Below are 17,590 nucleotides of genomic sequence, written 5' to 3'. Positions count from 1 at the left end.
ACACACACACACGCACATACACACACACTCACAATGGTTGATGAGAAGCAACAGAGAAAGCATGCACCTTTTCTCACTGACAATCACTGTAGAATAAAGTGTCTACTCTGCCCGTCCTAATTAGCGACACCTCAAGAGTGTTAAAGACAATGTTATTAAGTATAATGATACAGGTGACCTGAGGAATGGGGGTGGGTTGTCTTGTTATTCATTATTGACCTTGCAAACAGTACAAAGAGTGGTTAATTTCTCAGGAGATAACAGCTGAGACATGTTTTAATTAGACTCTCTAGCCCTCCTCCTCTCGCTGTTTCTCTCATTCTCTCTCTCCATCTCTCTCAGACTTTCTCTCTCCATCTCTTCCTGTGCTATCTGGTTGGACATATTTGTGAACACGGACAAGTTAGTTTCCGTGTGTGAAGAAAGCTACCCAGAGCCACAGAGGAAGGGCTGTGCCTGTGTGATGCCTACCCCTGTGATGCCCATTCATCTGGGGTGGCAGGGAGAGTCTACAGAGAGGTGACTGTCTGACGTATGGAGGGATCTCTGAGGTCCCAGGGAGTCAGCTCCCTCTCTCCTCACTCTCTCCTCACTCTCTCCTCCCTCTCTCCTCACTCTCTCCTCACTCTCTCCTGCCTCTCTCCTCACTCTCTCCTCACTCTCTCCTCACTCTCTCCTGCTTGCCAGCAGAGTCGGTCCTGAATGGGAGACCAGATGCTGCTGGAAGTGAGGTTGGAGGGCCAGTAGGGGGCACTCTGGCCAAAGGAGCTCCCAATAGAGTACCACAGTATGAGTCGTAAAACCTAGCGGACAAACAAGAAAATGGTTCCAATCGTTTTTCCCAGAGGTGATTTTAGAAATACTTCAAATAAGGGCTGTTTTTGGTGTAGGATTACCCTGGCGAGAAGTTTTGATAACCGTGTAAATGGACATGGTGACTTTTATCAATATATTTGCCTGTATTTACCACCCCAAAATGAAATGCTATTTAGCTGCTAATGTGGCTATCATAAAATACTACAAATGAAATGATGATCTGGACGAGACTGCCTAATCGAGGTAAATGTAAGAATCATTTGGGGTGGTGCAGCGGTCTCAGGCACTGTATCATAACCAGCCGTGATCGGAAGTCCCATAAGGTGACGCACAATTGGCCCAGTGTTGGGAGGGTTTGGCCGGGGTAGGTCGTCATTGTAAATAAGAATTTGTTCTTAACTGACTTGCCTGGTTAAATAAGAAACACATATCTAATGTTAGCTAAATTTAAGAATTAATAACTTGGCAAAATGTCTTTAAATTGACAATTCTGTGAACTGTCTTGTGCAAGTTTTAAATTGACACAATACCTGTTAGCAAAGGTGTCAGCTAGAGATGACGTGCAGGAGCTTGGATTTGTAGTCTACTTTCATGCTAATTAGGATTTTCGAATCTGAGAGTAAATAGAGACTAATATATTTATAAGTCACCTTGTCCGAGAGAGATTTACATGGTTGTCAAAAAGTCACGCCAGGGTAAGCCTATACGAAACACAGCCCTTATTCTAAAATTCCCTACGGGAAAAATGTATGGTGGAAAAATGATTGGAACCATTTCCCTGTTTGACCGCTAGGTTTTATGCGTATTATGACACCCTCACTGTAGGGCTCTATGCCCCAGGGCAGTGAAGGGGACATTGCACTGAGTAGGGTCTTTCAGATGGGATTTTAAAATGGGTGTCCTGACTCTCTGTGGGCATAAAAAAATTCCATGGCACTTATCGTAAGAGTAGAGCTGTAATGCCGCGTTCAAAACAACTGTGAACTCTAGAAACAAACTAGCTCCAACTGGGATAAATCTTTTTGAACGGTCATCCAACTCGGAATTCCAAGTCGGAGACTCGGGCATCTTTCTAGAGCTACGACTTCCCGACCTGAAGATAACTGATGTCATGATTTGACCATGTGTTTTACCCAACAGAGAACAGAGGACTCTCATTAAGTCATTTTCATAAAGGGAAGGTGGTATCAGTGACAAACACTAGAATGCAAAACCGCTACAGGTGGAGGGAGGATTCAGAGAGGAAAAATGTGAGTCGATATCTTGATACCTAACTTTTATAAAATAAGTATAATCACATCTTCAACTAAAAAATGTATGAGGTTTTTTTGTTCCCTTGTGTCCATGAAAGCACCGCTGCAACGCATTATATTTTACAGTGAAGGCTGCAGAAGCCTTCATTTGTCGGCAAGTCTTTTGTCTGCACACCCGCCACACGTGCGTGATTGGCTGGGGATCGACGGCTGGCTGGTGGCAGAATATTGTATATACATTCATTCATATGGGCAGAATATTGAATAAAATTAATAAATAATGTGCTCCATTCGTTCGGCAGGAGAGAGAGAAGCGAGATCTGTACCCGATCTCTCTCAGCCTTCGGCAGGATGAGCAAATTATTTGCATGACAATGTTGCTTCCCTGTTCAGATGGATGAGAGCAAATGAGTGGGCCACCAAAGACTCAAATACAGATTAGTACAAGACATCATATCTCAAGGGAGTGTTCATTCAAAGGCCTCTTCCCCAGCCCAACTATCTTGACACAGCTCTCTGTTTTGCTGAATTCTATCTTTAGTAAAACCATGAAGTGGCTTCAGCCACTGTATATCAACAGCACTGATATGGTTAAGATCAGTGGCATGTATTGATGGATGCCAAGGGAAGCCAGGCTTTCCCAAATCATTTACCAAGAAAAAAACATAAAATAATGTCTCTTTCGTCTCTCTGGGTTTTCATAATTGACTTTCAATACGCAAGAGGCTGAATGTATCTCACCGGAGAAAGCATCAGAGCGAGAGAAACAGCGCCCCTCTGTCTCTGTATGTGTAGGCCATCTATTTGATGCGGTCTGGTCATAAAGAGTACGACATTGCTGCTGTCCGTAGCATTGAACGCAAGGGAAGCCAGCAAGCGTTTGGTCTAAAAGTATAAAGTATAAAATAATAGCCAATCAGAATTGAACTCAACTGTGAATGGTCCTGGCGTACCAAAATAAAGTGTCAAGGGAAGCCAGTTTGGATTTGGCTTCAGTCCTATCATAGAGAAATACGGCATCTATAGAAACAACTTGAATTGTTGTATCTCGTTTTGTTGTTGTCCTCCGGTGGCTAGCTAGCTAGCTAAAATTGGCCCTTTCCTAAATTAGATGGAGATAGGGATTTGGACTTGTGGTTTTACTTAGTTCTCTGTACTGGCCAATGATTATAAAGGCAATTATGATCCAACCATAAACTACATTGTGCCCCTGGACTGAGAGGATGGAAGTTCAATATGTAGCTAAATGTAGAAGGCTAACATTGCCCATGAAAGGAAGTTGGGCTAGCGCCAATAATTTTAGCCAGGTAGACTAGGACAGCAAAAAAATAAGAGTGTACTGTATGACAGTCATAGAAAACTTAGTCAACATGAAATACTTTCACCAACACACACACACACACAAATAAATCAGAACCATGGACAGCCACGTCATATGTACCTTACATGGATTGGACTAAATAGTTTTTGGTATCTTTTAGTTGTCACTGTAGGTGATTTGATGATGTTGAAATGCTGAAGTTGAAATGGTGCTGGAATAGTGGCAGCAGCTCCTGTTTTCTTTGCGACTTGCAGTAACTCTCCGTGGTTCTAAATTGTAGTTGTTTAGTAGTCTGAAAATGTCAGAAAGATGAACTTTCTTGACCATGCTGTAGGTCATGTAACTGTTTGTTACATGCAATATGCTTTGTGGACTTGACCAGACAGAGGATGCTCTTGGGTTTTGTTATGAAACAAAGGTGTGGTTCAGTTTATTCTGCAACTGTGTCTTCTTATTGTCTTGGCCTAAGGCTTATATATCACAGTCTCAAGGCATATGAACTAACAGGTTATAGATCAAACAACGCAATTATCACAACACATAGGATGTAATATGGCTTTTTATCTGGCTTGGCTTCCCTAGTGATTTTACCCACGCACCGCTACTGGTTAAGATACTTTTAGTCATGCGGTGTATGTGGACACCTGCTTGTCGAAAATCTCATTGCAAAATCATGGCCATTAATATGGAGTTGGTCTCCTCTTTTTGTTATAACACTCTTCTGGGAAGGCTTTCCACTAGATGTTGGAACATTGTGTTGGGGACTTGCTTCCATTCAGCCACAAGAGCATTAGTGATGTCAGGAACTGATGTTGGGCAGTTAGGCCTGGCTCGCAGTGGGCATTCCAATTCATCCCAAAGGTGTTCAATGGGGTTGAGGTCAGGGCTCTGTGCAGGCTAGTCAAGTTCTTCCCCACCGATCTCGACAAACCATTTCTGTATGGACTTCGCTTTGTGCATGGGGGTATTGTCATGCTGAAACAGGAAAGGGCCTTCCCCAAACTGTTGCCACAAAGTTGGAAGCATAGAATCGTCTAGAATGTAACTGTATGCTGAAGCATTAAGACTTCCCTTCATTGGACTAAAGAGCCTGAACCATGAAAAACAGACCATTATTCCTCCTCCACCAAACTTTACAGTTGGCACTATGCATTCGGTCAGGTAGCTTTCTCCTGGCATCTGCCAAATCCAGATTTGTCCGTCGGACTGCCAGATGGTGAGGCGTGATTCATCACTCCAGGGAACGCATTTCCACTGGTCTAGAGTCCAATGGCGACGAGCTTTACACCACTCCAGCCTACGCTGGCATTGCACATGGTGATCTTAGGCTTGTGGGCGGCTGATCAGCCATGGAAACCCATTTCATGACGCTCCCAAAGAACAGTTATTGTGCTGACGTTACTTCCAGAGGCAGTTTGAAACTTGGTAGTGAGTGTTGCAACCGAGGACAGATGATCTTTACACGCTTCAGCACTCGAAGGTCCCGTTCTGTGAGCTCGTATGGCCTACCAAATCGTGGCTGAGCCATTGTTGCTCCTAGAAGTTTCCACTTCACAATAACAGCACTTACAGTTGACCGGGACAGCTCTAGCAGGGCAGAAATTTGACGAACTGACTGTTGGAAAGGTGGCATCCTATGACTGTGCCACGTTGAATATCACTGAGCTCTTCAGTAAGGCCATTGTACTGCCAATGTTTGTCTATGGAGATTGCATGGCTGTGTGCATGATTTTATACCTCTGAAATAGCCGAATTCCCTAATTTGAAGTCCGCCATATATGACTGATATTCTGTATATCTATAAGGCAGTTTGAATTATAGATGGTTGCCAAAGAAATCCATCTTTGTTCCTTCAGCACACCTTCAGCCCATTGCGTTCCAATTTGAGATGCATTCTCCACTGACATGGATGATATGGTTATTCGGAGCATTAGATTGTATCAATTATATCACCTCCTAATGCTCGAGCTGAATTCAGGGGAGTTATGTAAACTACTCAAATGCTCCGTTTGCAGAGAACCCAGGTTAATGTCCTCATGAAATGTTGTTTTATTGCATTACCACAGCGACAAATTGATTAGTGTGTGCTCAACACTATCAGCCAAGCTTCATTATTGCCAAAGCCTCAGAACACATTTCTCATTCATAACCATTAACTGGGCCTCAATAAATGCTTCCCATCTCAACGCACTACGATTTGGCATTGTCACTGTTAATCATTATCTGGCAATGCCTGGAGGAGAGGCGAAAACATTGGGGCATAATTGCAACATACACTGAGTGTACAAAAAAATTAGGAACATCTTGCTGATATTGAGCTGATATTGAGTCCCCCTTCTGCCCTCAGAACAGACTCAATTCGTCAGGGCATGGACTCTACAAAGTTTCTCAGAGATGGTTTACTCTTGAAATGTCTTTGGTCTCTACTGACTTAGCTAACTCAGCTTTTAGTTTTCTTGCACCTTATTTGTGGAACAATCTTCTAAATGTTGTTAAATGTGATGTTTTGGTGCCTCTAGGGCGATTCAGAAAGCTGATTGAGGACCGTATTACTGATGTATGTGTTTGTTTTTTATGACCGGGTTTTTCTTTCTGCATTTTGTCTTTATATTGATGTCTATTTTCTGTAATATATGTCATTCAGGGCTCATCTTTTAAAAGAGACCTTGGTTAAATAAGGATAAATAAATCAAATTCACAGGGATGTTGGCCCATGTTGACTCCAATGCTTCCCAAAGTTGTGTTAAGTTGGCTGGATGTCCTTTGGGGTGGTGGACCATTCTTGATACACACGGGAAACTGTTAAGCGTAGAAAAAAACAGCAGCATTGCAGTACCATACCCCGTTCAAAGGCACTTAAATATTTTGTCTTGCTCATTCACCCTCTGAATGGCACACATACACAATCCATGTCCCAATTGTCTTTAACCTGTCTCCTCCCCTTCATCTACACTGATTGAAGTGGATTTAACGAGTGACATCAATAATGGATCATTGCTTTCACCTGGATTCACCTGGTCAGTCTATGTCATGGAAGAGCAGGGGTTCCCTCTTAAGGATGGGATCCTATTTAAAAAATTTAGCCTAAAATGACATACCCAAATCTAACTACCTGTAGCTCAGGACCTGAAGCAAGGATATGCATATTCTTGATACCATTTGAAAGGAAACACTTAGAAATTTGTGGAAATGTGAAATTAATGCAGGAGAATATAACACATTAGAGCTGGTCAAATATAATACAAAGACAAAATATGTTTTTTTTCTTTTCTTTTTTTTCATCTTTGAAATGCAAGAAAAAGGCCAATATATGACATAGGAATCTAGGCACAGTTTAGATTCTGGCCACTAGATGGCAGCAGTGTATGACTGAGTTTTAGACTGAGATGGCAACGTTTTAGACTGATCCAATGAACCATTGCATTTATGTTCATAGTACCAGGCTGGAACAGTGCCAGGCTGGAATCCCATCTCAAATCATCCAATCGCAAATCACCCAATCTCAAATGGGAACGCAATGGGCTGAAGGAACAAAGATGGATGGATTTCTTTGGCAACCATCTTTATTCGAACTGCCTTATAGATATACAGATTATCAGTCATATATAGTGGAGTACTGCATCATGGAAAATATGCTATTCATAGCTCGCACACCCCCAGCTCATATTACAGATAGTGTACCAGTGTAATTCCAAAGCAGACAAGAAACTATGACCCGCAACTTAGAATGAAATAGTGAGAAAGAGATACGGAGAGTAGAGGAAGAAGCGTGAAAAGGAAAATAAGATTTCCTGTCCCACTCCCTCATCCTATGAACAATGTTCGCGGTGATATGTTTGAGAATTTCAATTCAGTTTCAGGTAGCTACACTATAAATCAGAATCCATTTCAAAAGAAAAGAAGATGGCAGCAATACCACCAAGCCAGCACCAGATAAGTCACTTCTCCCTGGCTCTACTTTGTTCTCTGTGATCTGGTGTACTGCCCAGCTGTTGGGATAATGGGAGCAAGATTAAGATTTCATCCTCAGTCTGACACGTTCACACAAACAGCCCACTCCTTAAATCTCACTCCTGTCTTCAAGCCACCACTGCCGTTCCAGATAATACTTTTTTTCTCAAAATATGGCTCAGCTTTGATATGGAGAAATGGAGGGCGGGGAGAGAGGGCTGCCCCTCCCACTGTGCCGTCCATATCCTGCTAGGTGACAATGCCTTCCATTCAGTAGAAACAAGCACTCACTCTGGTTCGCCTCATGCTATCCAACTCTGTCAGACACGGAATCATTGTTATTTTAATAAACTGGGGTCATACTATCCAATGTTACATGTCAACATCATAGAGATACTTATGCAGCTCATTACTGGCGTTTGCGCTTCACAGGCTTAGTTGTTTTAGCATCAACATCCATTGCTTATTGTTCATACAATCAGTACATTATGGAGCGAACAATGTTAGTTAAGACTTTACCAGGCCAGTAGGTTGGGGACATACAGGGGATGGGGGGTACTCACCTCTGTCCACTGTCCCTGGTTCTGCACCATGAGTATGACACATGGGTCAGACTTGTTCAGTGTGTCTCGGTCCAGCAGGGCCTTGCAGGCGACGCGCAGCTCCACTTTGGAGACGCAGGTGACAGGGCCACCTAGAGCGGCCCCTGGGGAGGTAGCATCCTGGACGTCATTCATCCTGGCTCAGGACCCAAGGAGTCAACCAGTAAGGAGCAAGAGAGGGTGGGTGCTGTCGAGAGCTCAGAGTAATGGGAACTACTAGGGATGGCTAAGGGATTCAAGCCGAGCGAGGCACTGAAATCTCACAGAGTTAGATACATAGAAGAGAAGAATGGATCCTTGGACTTGGCAGTGAATGTTACAAAAGGGCAAAGAGTTCTCTCAGAGGTCTGTATTTGAGATGAAGACAGGTGCCCTTTAATGTATGCAGAGATAACAGACAGGGTGGGCCGAGCTGGATGGAGGTTGGGGAGTCTTGATTAGATGACCAGAAAGCTGTGGAGAGTCATTTACGATTCAGGATCCGCCAAAGTGTGTTTTCATGTGTTCTTCATGAAAAAGTTGTCCATGAGCATCACAACTGGGTTAAAAAAGAGTATGCTCCCAATCATCCTTCTCTTCAAAGTCCACACAGGTACTGTACCTATGTAAAGAAAACACAAATTAAAGGTCCAATGCAGCTGTTTTTATCTCAAAATCAAATTATTTCTGACTAACAATAAAGTACCTTACTGTGATTGTTTTCAATTAAAATGGTCAAAAATACTTTTTTAACAAAGAGCAATTTCTCAAGCAATAATTTTGCTAGGACTGTCTGGGAGTGGTCTGAATGGGGAAAACTGAAAACTAGATTATTATTGGCAAAGAGGTTTGGAACTGTCTTTCTTATTGGGCTAATTACCGCCTGGTGATGTCACCAGGCAGACCAAAACTCAATCCCAACAGAACAGGTTGACATTTCAGGCGGTCTTGTCAAACAGCTCTTGTACTAAAATGGCATAATCATTTTCAAAATGTCCCAGTATTATTCCAACATAGTGTGAATATATATATAAAACACAGGGAAATCACGTTTTTGGCTGCACTGGGCCTTTAAGTATCTGCAAAATAGCATATATCCACAAACAACATGTTATTGAACCTTAACATCATCCTAATCTTAAAAAATTACAGATACCCAAATAAATAGTAGCAGAATCCAAGTTCAGACCAGAAGAAGTTTGCATATGAGGTAGGCTATGAAGGTGATTGAATAATAACAGGTGAATTGCTACTCAGTAAAAAAAAGATAATATTGACAAAGCCTGCCCAGGCGCAAGAATCCACATTGCCCTATTTCAGCACCACCGCCAATGGACAGCGACCTTCAGTCATTCGGCTGCTGCTCTTCAGTGGGGTGAGGCTCGGTTGAAGCAATTATGTTACATTAGATCAGGCGCCCTTGGCAGCAATCATAAGTGTTTGACGAGGTAGTTAGAAACAATAAGAACAAATGATAAGGGCTCATATGACTCATAAAATAGAACACATATTGAGATTATTGGCTACTATAAAACAACCAATAACCGAGAGTTGTAATTAGTTCGAAATAATCTGCCCAGCACTTGTAACGTTCAGTTGGTTCCATGTTCTTATAATTATTTTTTAAATATATTGCAATGACATTTAATATGATGGTGGAAGATAAATGCAAAAAATAAGAGTGCTGATCTATAAATGTTACAGATAAAAAATAAAATGTGGAGATGAGATTCTCATAACCTATATGTCTACAACCTGTTGTCCGACAAATGAACCAACAACTGCATGGGCACACACCCCTCCCTGGTCATGTTAAACCGGGCGTAGCAAGTGCATTTCATATATACTGTGTCTATCTAGTATATATCTGTGCTATATCTGGTAGAGAGTCAGTTATAGACAGCTAAGCTTGATAAATGACTACTCAAGACTTGTACAATTGTAATTGACATGACTTCTATCCAACTAAGCAACTCATACAGATTTTGTTCTCAACTTTGGTCTCAACCTAAATGAGTTCCTACGATAACTATAGCATGATTTGTTGAGGGTGACAGAGAGAAGCGCGACTGCCTTATTCATTCAATTATCGTCACATAATATATATAAACTGATCTACATTACTGGCTAAACTGGTCGTTTATCAATGCACCTCCACAACCTCTGAATGAATCCAAGCATTTCACAATGAATGATATAACAATACAACATGAACGTCTACTATTCCAAAAATACTCTGCAATAACATTATTTTGTTCGATTACCTCAATCATTCAGAAACTTGCATCACATGCTTCAAATTAATACATCCAAACTCTTGCTGCTTGTTCCTACCTGACGTGGTCCCCTGAACTTACACTTGTTGTTACCTTTCCTTCAACACACTGCTTGATTTTCCGAAACTCAGGAACAGTGGAGTGAAAGTGGTAGAAGCAAGGGGTGTGTGATAGCAGAGCGAGGGAGTGGATCTGCCAAACCACACCGATAAAGCTCGCAATGTCACCAGAATTCACTAGAGGGAGACGTAGAGGTGCGACAGCGGTTCACAATAGCGATACAAGAACACTCTCTTGGCGGCTGTTCCACACTAATCATCTCACCTTTCTGCTCATTTTCACATGAGCCTTAGCTAAAGTTGACCACCAGAGCATTTATGCATTTGTTGATTAGCCTTTTGATTTAATCTGCTATAGATCAAATAAAATACAGTGACCAACAGACAATTAAAGCATACAGATTACACACATACAACCACAAATGTTTTCCTCAACACTAATGGGCTACATATACTGTCCACATACAATGTGAGGCTTTTCCCCCGCAATAAATTCCAATCGCTTGCATTTGTATTACTGGCTTGTCTGTGCATATCAAACTCTGCAAGATAGTACCTTGTTGCCAGATCATATCTGCTCAGCTCAAAGGCAAAATAAGTGTCTGCAATCCACCCAGAAATATTCACTCAATTACATCAAGTAAGAGATACATAGTCTCTCCCTCCAGTAATAGGCCTATTAGTATGACACAATGTAACTATATTACTTCCAGTGGCTAGATATGACTTTTAGTATCACTGAAAGGACTGCTGTCTTTCACAGAGCTCAATAATTACAACCCCAGGAAACACAGGAGGAGACACTTGACAGTCAGACAGCAGATATTGAACTGGACAGATCCTCAGGTGATGGCACAACATGTTGTGTGTGAGCACCCTGATGTGGCTGGCCAGACAGCTAAGGATCCTAAGTGACACTGAGCTCTAATGGAGAAACAATGGAGATTAATCGCAGTCAGTGCTACTCTTGTAAATAACAGGAAATACTCTCTCCCTCTCTCATCCTTCCGCTACCTCCGCCCCCTCTCTCTTGCACCCTCTCTCTCACACACACACATACACACCAGCATGTTTTAGACTATTTAATACCAATACAAGGGCTATAGCTAATGCTATAATGATCTGAATATCAACAAGTGTTGGGCAGGTTTTAAAATCATTTGACACCCACACATACACTCCGTTCTCTTCATATGAAGCCTTTTTCAGCCCACCCACAAGGCCCATATCATTTGTGAACTCACTAAAACTAGCTAAAGATTATATAACATGATAGCTTTCCAGCTGACAATGAAGTGTATTCAGAGTTGTACATTTTCCTCTCAAAGCACTTAACTGTAGCAATTATAAGTGGTGGGGGTCCCACCTACAGCACATATCCTTTCTGCCTTCCCACTTGGATGACAATAGGCTGGGTGAAAGAATTAAAGTGCACTATATGCCTGTCCCCATTGCTTCAGGGCGAAGCCTATTCTGGGATGCAGAGAAAATGTCTGACTTAGCAATTCCTCTCCAAATGTTCTCTAAAGAGGATACAACATCATTGGTGGTAATACATCCTCTGGGCTCTGTTGTTGATTTCACCTCCTTGACTGGTGGTCAGTCAAGGAGCACTCCACAGGTACGCATTTGGGGTCTTGCTCCTTATAAAAACTAGGCCTCCGTAAAGACTATTGGCAGCGAATAGGGAGGCTAATCAGCATTGGGCAGAGAGCTACTTATTCAAACAGCACTCGACTAAACGTTTGGCTCTATTTTAATTATTCGCTTTACTGGGATGTTTGTCCCTCATCATGATCACATCAACAAACCCTGCAGCAGGAAACATCCTCCCCTCCAAGGCTTTCTGTCTCAATAAAATGGAGATAGTGCTGTTTCATTGACCTATGACCCTCTGATGGTGATCAACTGATTTCCTTTATGTTATAATTCTTATAAGTAAATGTGCATAAGCTCACGAGTACAATAATTAACATGGCAACGACAGGGGTTTGATGCCACGGTAGCAAGAGGGTTAATTGCAGTTGTAGCCTAAAGAATGGTTACCCTATCATCTTAGATTCTCACCTCCTGTGTCTCGAACTCGATGGGAATTCATTGCGAGTAGGAACCAACAGTGCCCTGGGCCATACACCTGAGCTCCATTATGCTGTAGCTCTTAACCAGAACCATCTGTTGCCGCTGTGCCAACACTAAAGCCTCTCCCTCTGGACTTCCTGTCTATTTATGCATATATTTATCAAGAGTCCTCTCGCTATCTAGCTGTTTATACCACTCCAGCTACCAGGCAGACATTATGCTGTTGTGTAGTTCAAATGTTTTCCCGTAAAAATTGATTGCTTGTTTTCAACATAACAGAAAATAATTTTGATAATGAGAGCTACATACCAACCAACTTTAATTATTCCTGCCATTCAGGTAACAAAAATAATGGAAAACATGAAAATGGAATTTGTGCAGGCACTGGTGAGGAGTTTATGTAACTTCATATGTAATCCTCCACCCAGCAGTTCCCCTGTGTTAAGATATTCTTAGACACATTGACTTACATGTAGGTTTTTGGGCAAACTCCCAATACTTCATTGATTCTAGACTATAGAATACTGGCTATGGTTGCTCTAATTTCCACTTAACAATCTATTTGGTGTGCTTTTGTTTTAACATGATCTAGTTGATCTAAATATGGCTCAGTGAATTGGAAATGAAGCCTATCCTCTTACCTCAACACTATTCATTGAGTGACCTAATATGAAAGCTGTCAGTCATAAACCTTTCAATCAATTCCTGTTGGATCCCAAGGCCATGATACAGGCCTAGGGGAGAACATTCAAGAAATAAACACTAGTAAATTATGTTTTGGGAAAGACTAAGTCAAAGCTACATTGAACAGATTGTATCATCTTACAGTTTAAACACTCAAAAGTCAGTCAGAACATGAATAAACAACCAGCAGCACAATCTGAAGTAAATAATCAGAACAGCTACATTAAAGCACACCTGGTAGAGACAGCATCTTGTGCGGTTCTCACCTGATCTTTTATTCTGCTCAGGTCAGAGGTTGTCATGGCTAACAGAGTGTGCAGGAGCAGAGGAAATGTGACGTTGTGTAATACTCCCACTGCCATCCCCGCCTCCGCCCATGAACACTGCTGAGCAAATCAAGAGACATGACATCATACAAAGCCCGAATACACTCAATTTGATATCAAATCAAATTTATAAAGCCCGTCTTACATCAGCTGATGTCACAAAGTGCTGTACAGAAACCCAGCCTAAAACCCCAAACAGCAAGCAATGCAGGTGTAGAAGCACGATACTGCATTCATTCATTTTTAATGTATAGCCCACACACCTCAAGGCTGCCTTCCTTTACATAGTCAAAGCTACAGTGTATTGGTTGTATAATTGCTATTATAGCATACATTGCTACAGTTGACATTCAAGTAACCTAAAGGCATCATGCTGTGGCAGTAAATCTAGCAGAGGGGCATAGGAACAATGCTGTCAGACTTCATCACCCGAATGATTTTTACCTTGAAGTAGTATGACCTGCACTGTCCTTATATTACCACAGATTCTGCCTTTTCTGTGGTGATAATCTCATCCCCAGGATATTACTCACAGTGCAGGTATCAGGTGGATGAGAATACCATAGTGGTGATAGAATGTCAATGTACAGTGCCTTCGGAAAGTATTCAGACCACTTGACTTTTTCCACATTTTGTTAGGTTACAGCCTAATTCTAAAATTGATTCAATTGTTTGTTCCCCTCAATCTACACACAGTACCCCATAATGACAAAGCAAAAACAGGTTTAGACATTTCTGCCAATTTATTAAAAATAAAAATCACATTTACATAAGTATTCAGACCCTTTACTCAGTACTTTGTTGAAGCACCTTGGCAGTGATTACAGCATCGAGTCTTCTTGGGTATGACGCTACAAGCTTGGCAGACCTGTATTTGGGGAGTTTCTCCCATTCTCTACAGATCCTCTCAAGCTCTGTCAGGTTGGATGGTGAGTGTTGCTGCACAGCAATTTTAAGGTCTCTCCAGAGATGTTTGATGGGGTTCAAGTCCAGGTTCTGGCTGGGCCACTCAAGGACATTCAGAGACTTGTCCCGAAACCACACCTGCATTGTCTTGACTGTGTGCTTAGGAAAGGTGAACCTTCGGCCCAGTCTGAGGCCCTGAGCGCTCTGGAGCAGGTACTTAGCTCCGTTGATCTTTCCCTCATTCCTGACTAGTCTCCCAGTTCCTACTGCTGAAAAGCATGATGCTGCCACCACCATGCTTCACCGTAGGGATGGTGCCAGGTTTCCTCCAGACGTGACGCTTGGCATTCAGACCAAAGAGTTCAATCTTGGTTTCATCAGACCAAAGAATATTGTTTCTCATGGTCTGAGAGTCTTTAGGTGCCTTTTGGCAAACTCCAAGGGGGCTGTCATGTGCCTTTTACTGAGGAGTGGCTTCCGTCTGGCCATTCTACCATAAAGGCCTAATTGGTGGAGTGCTGCAGAGATGGTTGTCTTTCTGGAAGGTTCTCCCATCTCCACAGAGGAACTCTAGAGCTCTGTCAGAGTGACCATCAGGTTCTTGGTCACCTCACCTGACCAAGGCCCTTATCCCCCGATTGCTCAGCTTGGCCAGGCAGCCAGCTCTAGGAAGAGTCTTGGTGGTTCCAAACTTCTTCCATTTAAGAATGATAGAGGCCACTGTGCTCTTAGGGACCTTCAATGCTGCAGACATTTTTTGGTAGCCTTCACCAGATCTGTGTCGTGGTGCACTACAAACAATTCCTTCAACCTCGTGGCTTGGTTTTTGCTCTGACATGCAATGTCAACTGTGGGACCTTATATAGACAGGTGTGTGTCTTTCCAAATCATGTCTAATCAATAGAATTTACAACAGGTGGACTCCAACCAAGTTGTAGAAACAGCTCAAGGATGATCAATGGAAACAGGATGCACCTGAGCTCAATTTTGAGTCTCATAGCAAAGGGTCTGAATACTTATGTAAAGAAGTTTTTTTCTGGGGTTTTTTGCAAACATAAAAAAAAATAACTTTGTCATTATGGGGTGTTGTGTGTATATTGCTGATTAATTATTTTTATTTAATCCATTTTAGAATAATGCTGCAATGTAAAAAAGAAATGGAAAGTCAATGGGTCTGAATACATTCCGAAGGCACTTGTATACTGAACAAAAATTTAAAAAAACATGTGGATGTCAATTAAAGCAGCCCCCCGCACCTCTGATTCAGAGGGTTTGGGTTAAATGCGGAAGACACATTTCAGTTGAATTCACTCAGTTGTACAACTGACTAGGTTTCCCCCTTTCCCCTTTAAAGTGTTGGTACCATGTTTCATGAGCTGAAATATAAGATTCCAGAAATGTTCCATACGCACAAAAAGTATATTTCTCTCAAATTTTGTGCACAATTTTATTTACATCCCTTAGTGAGCATTTCTCATTTTCCAAGATAAACCTGACAGGTGTGGCATATCAACAAGCTGATTAAACAGCATCATTACACAGGTGCACCTTGTGCTGGGGACAATAAAATGCCACTCTAAAATGTGCAGTTTGTTACACAACACAATGTCACAGATGCAATTGGCATGCTTACTGCAGGAATGTCCACCAGAGCTGTTGCCAGAGTAGAATGTTATTTTCTCTGCCATTTGCCACCTCCATTTTAGAGAATTTGGCAGTACGTCTAACTGGCCTCACAACCGCAGACCACTTGTAACCACGCCAGCCCAGGAACTCCACATCCAGCTTCTTCACCTGCGGGATCGTCTGAGACGAGCCACCTGGACAGCTGATGAAACTTTGGGTTTGCACAACCGAAGAATTTCTGCACAACTTGTCAGAACCCGTCTCAGGGAAGTTCATCTGCATGCTCTTTGTCCTCACCAGGGTCTTGACCTGACTGCAGTTCAGCATCGTAGCCACTTCAATGGCCACTGGCATGCTGGAGAAGTGTGCTCTTCATGGATGAATCCCGGTTTAAACTGTACTGGGCAATGGCAGACAATGTATGGTGTCATGTGGGGGGAGCGGTTTGCTGATGTCAACGTTATGAAGTGTCCCATAATGGTTGTGGGGTATGGGCAAGCATAAGCTATAAACAACGAACATAATTACATTTTATCAATGGCAATTTCAATGCAGAGATCCCGAGGCCCATTGTTGAGCAATTGAGCCCCTGCCATCAACCACTTTCCAGCATAATGCACGGCCCCAATGCGCAAGGATCTGTACACAATTCCTGGAAACTGAAAATGTCCCAGTACTTCCATGGCCTGCATACACACCAGATGTCACCCATTGAGCATGTTTGGGATGCTCTAGATCGACATGACAGCGTGTTCTCTTTCCCGCCAATATCCAGCAACTTCGCAGAGCCATTGAAGAGTGGTAAAACATACCACAATCAGCACCATGCAAAGGAAATGTGTTGTGCTGCATGAGGCAAAAGGTGATCACACCAGATCTGACTGGTTTTCTGATCCATGCCCCTGCCCTTCAGGGCTAGGTTGAGAATCTAGGAATTCCACTTAACCACAACAAAAACCCTCAAAACCACATTTTCATTAACTTCTAGAAGGCTGGAGCATTGCTCATAAGTCAATCACACAAGGTTCTGGTTGAGCTAGCAGGGGAACTAATGTGAGCAGTAAACTATTCGGAGCCAGTAGACGTGCCAAGGATGCCACATTCTATTGAGATTTTGTAGATCGACTGCATTGTGAAAAAAGCCATTTCATATTCAGGAAATCAAAGTACGGGAAACAAATCCTTTGAAAGTAACCACCACTTTGGCTTTACATTCCCTAACCTTTTGAATGGGCTCATAATAAATGAATAACGCATTAATTTAAGATAAATTATAGTTTGTGGATGTATGTACTCCTGCCAGACGCCTTTTGAATTTTTGGGCTTAAGGACTATTGTTCTTCATTTGACTCGTTGGAGACGATTTAAAAAGGCCACTTCCATAGTGTATAGCCCATATTCAGGAGACTGGTTTCCACATACAATTTGAAAATGCCAGGGTGAGGGATTTACAACGTAGCACAACCGCCACCTGCTGGTAGTGACTGGGCAAGATCAAGTCCATCCATTGTTCTCTTGGGCAACAGTCAACACTCGATTTAATGTTCGCATTGATGGCTGTATTTCTATAATCCATCAAATGTGATAATTGAAATACTAAAGCATGAAAATCTATTTTTCTGATGTACCAAAGTTGAGTGTTTATCATTGATCAGAAATGTCTCCACAACTGCAATAAAAAATTAAGAGTAAAAGATTGTAACAAACATGAC

The 17,590-nt window shown here is 42.2% G+C and overlaps 1 protein-coding gene across 3 annotated transcripts in view; it reads right to left on the bottom strand.

The window, feature by feature from the left end:
- Positions 1–10,373, bottom strand: part of LOC139576034 (copine-7-like) — a 39,354-nt gene extending 28,981 nt beyond the window's left edge. The window contains exons 1-2 of one of the 3 annotated variants that reach the window (XM_071401637.1): positions 10,257–10,373; positions 7,905–8,544 (exon numbers count right to left, since the gene is read on the bottom strand). In XM_071401637.1, the coding sequence (XP_071257738.1) occupies positions 7,905–8,078 (174 nt within the window). In that variant the 5' untranslated portion in view covers positions 8,079–8,544; positions 10,257–10,373. Of the gene's footprint in view, positions 1–7,904; positions 8,545–10,186 lie in introns of all 3 variants that reach the window. The other 2 variants (XM_071401638.1, XM_071401639.1) reach the window with 2 other exon arrangements.
- Between the last annotated feature and the right edge of the window lie 7,217 nt (positions 10,374–17,590).

This window comes from Salvelinus alpinus, chromosome 5 (genome assembly GCF_045679555.1).
Source record: "Salvelinus alpinus chromosome 5, SLU_Salpinus.1, whole genome shotgun sequence".
NCBI lineage: Eukaryota > Metazoa > Chordata > Actinopteri > Salmoniformes > Salmonidae > Salvelinus > Salvelinus alpinus.
The sequence above is the reverse complement of the archived record's forward strand: the minus strand, read 5'-3'. Positions and strand labels throughout refer to the sequence as shown.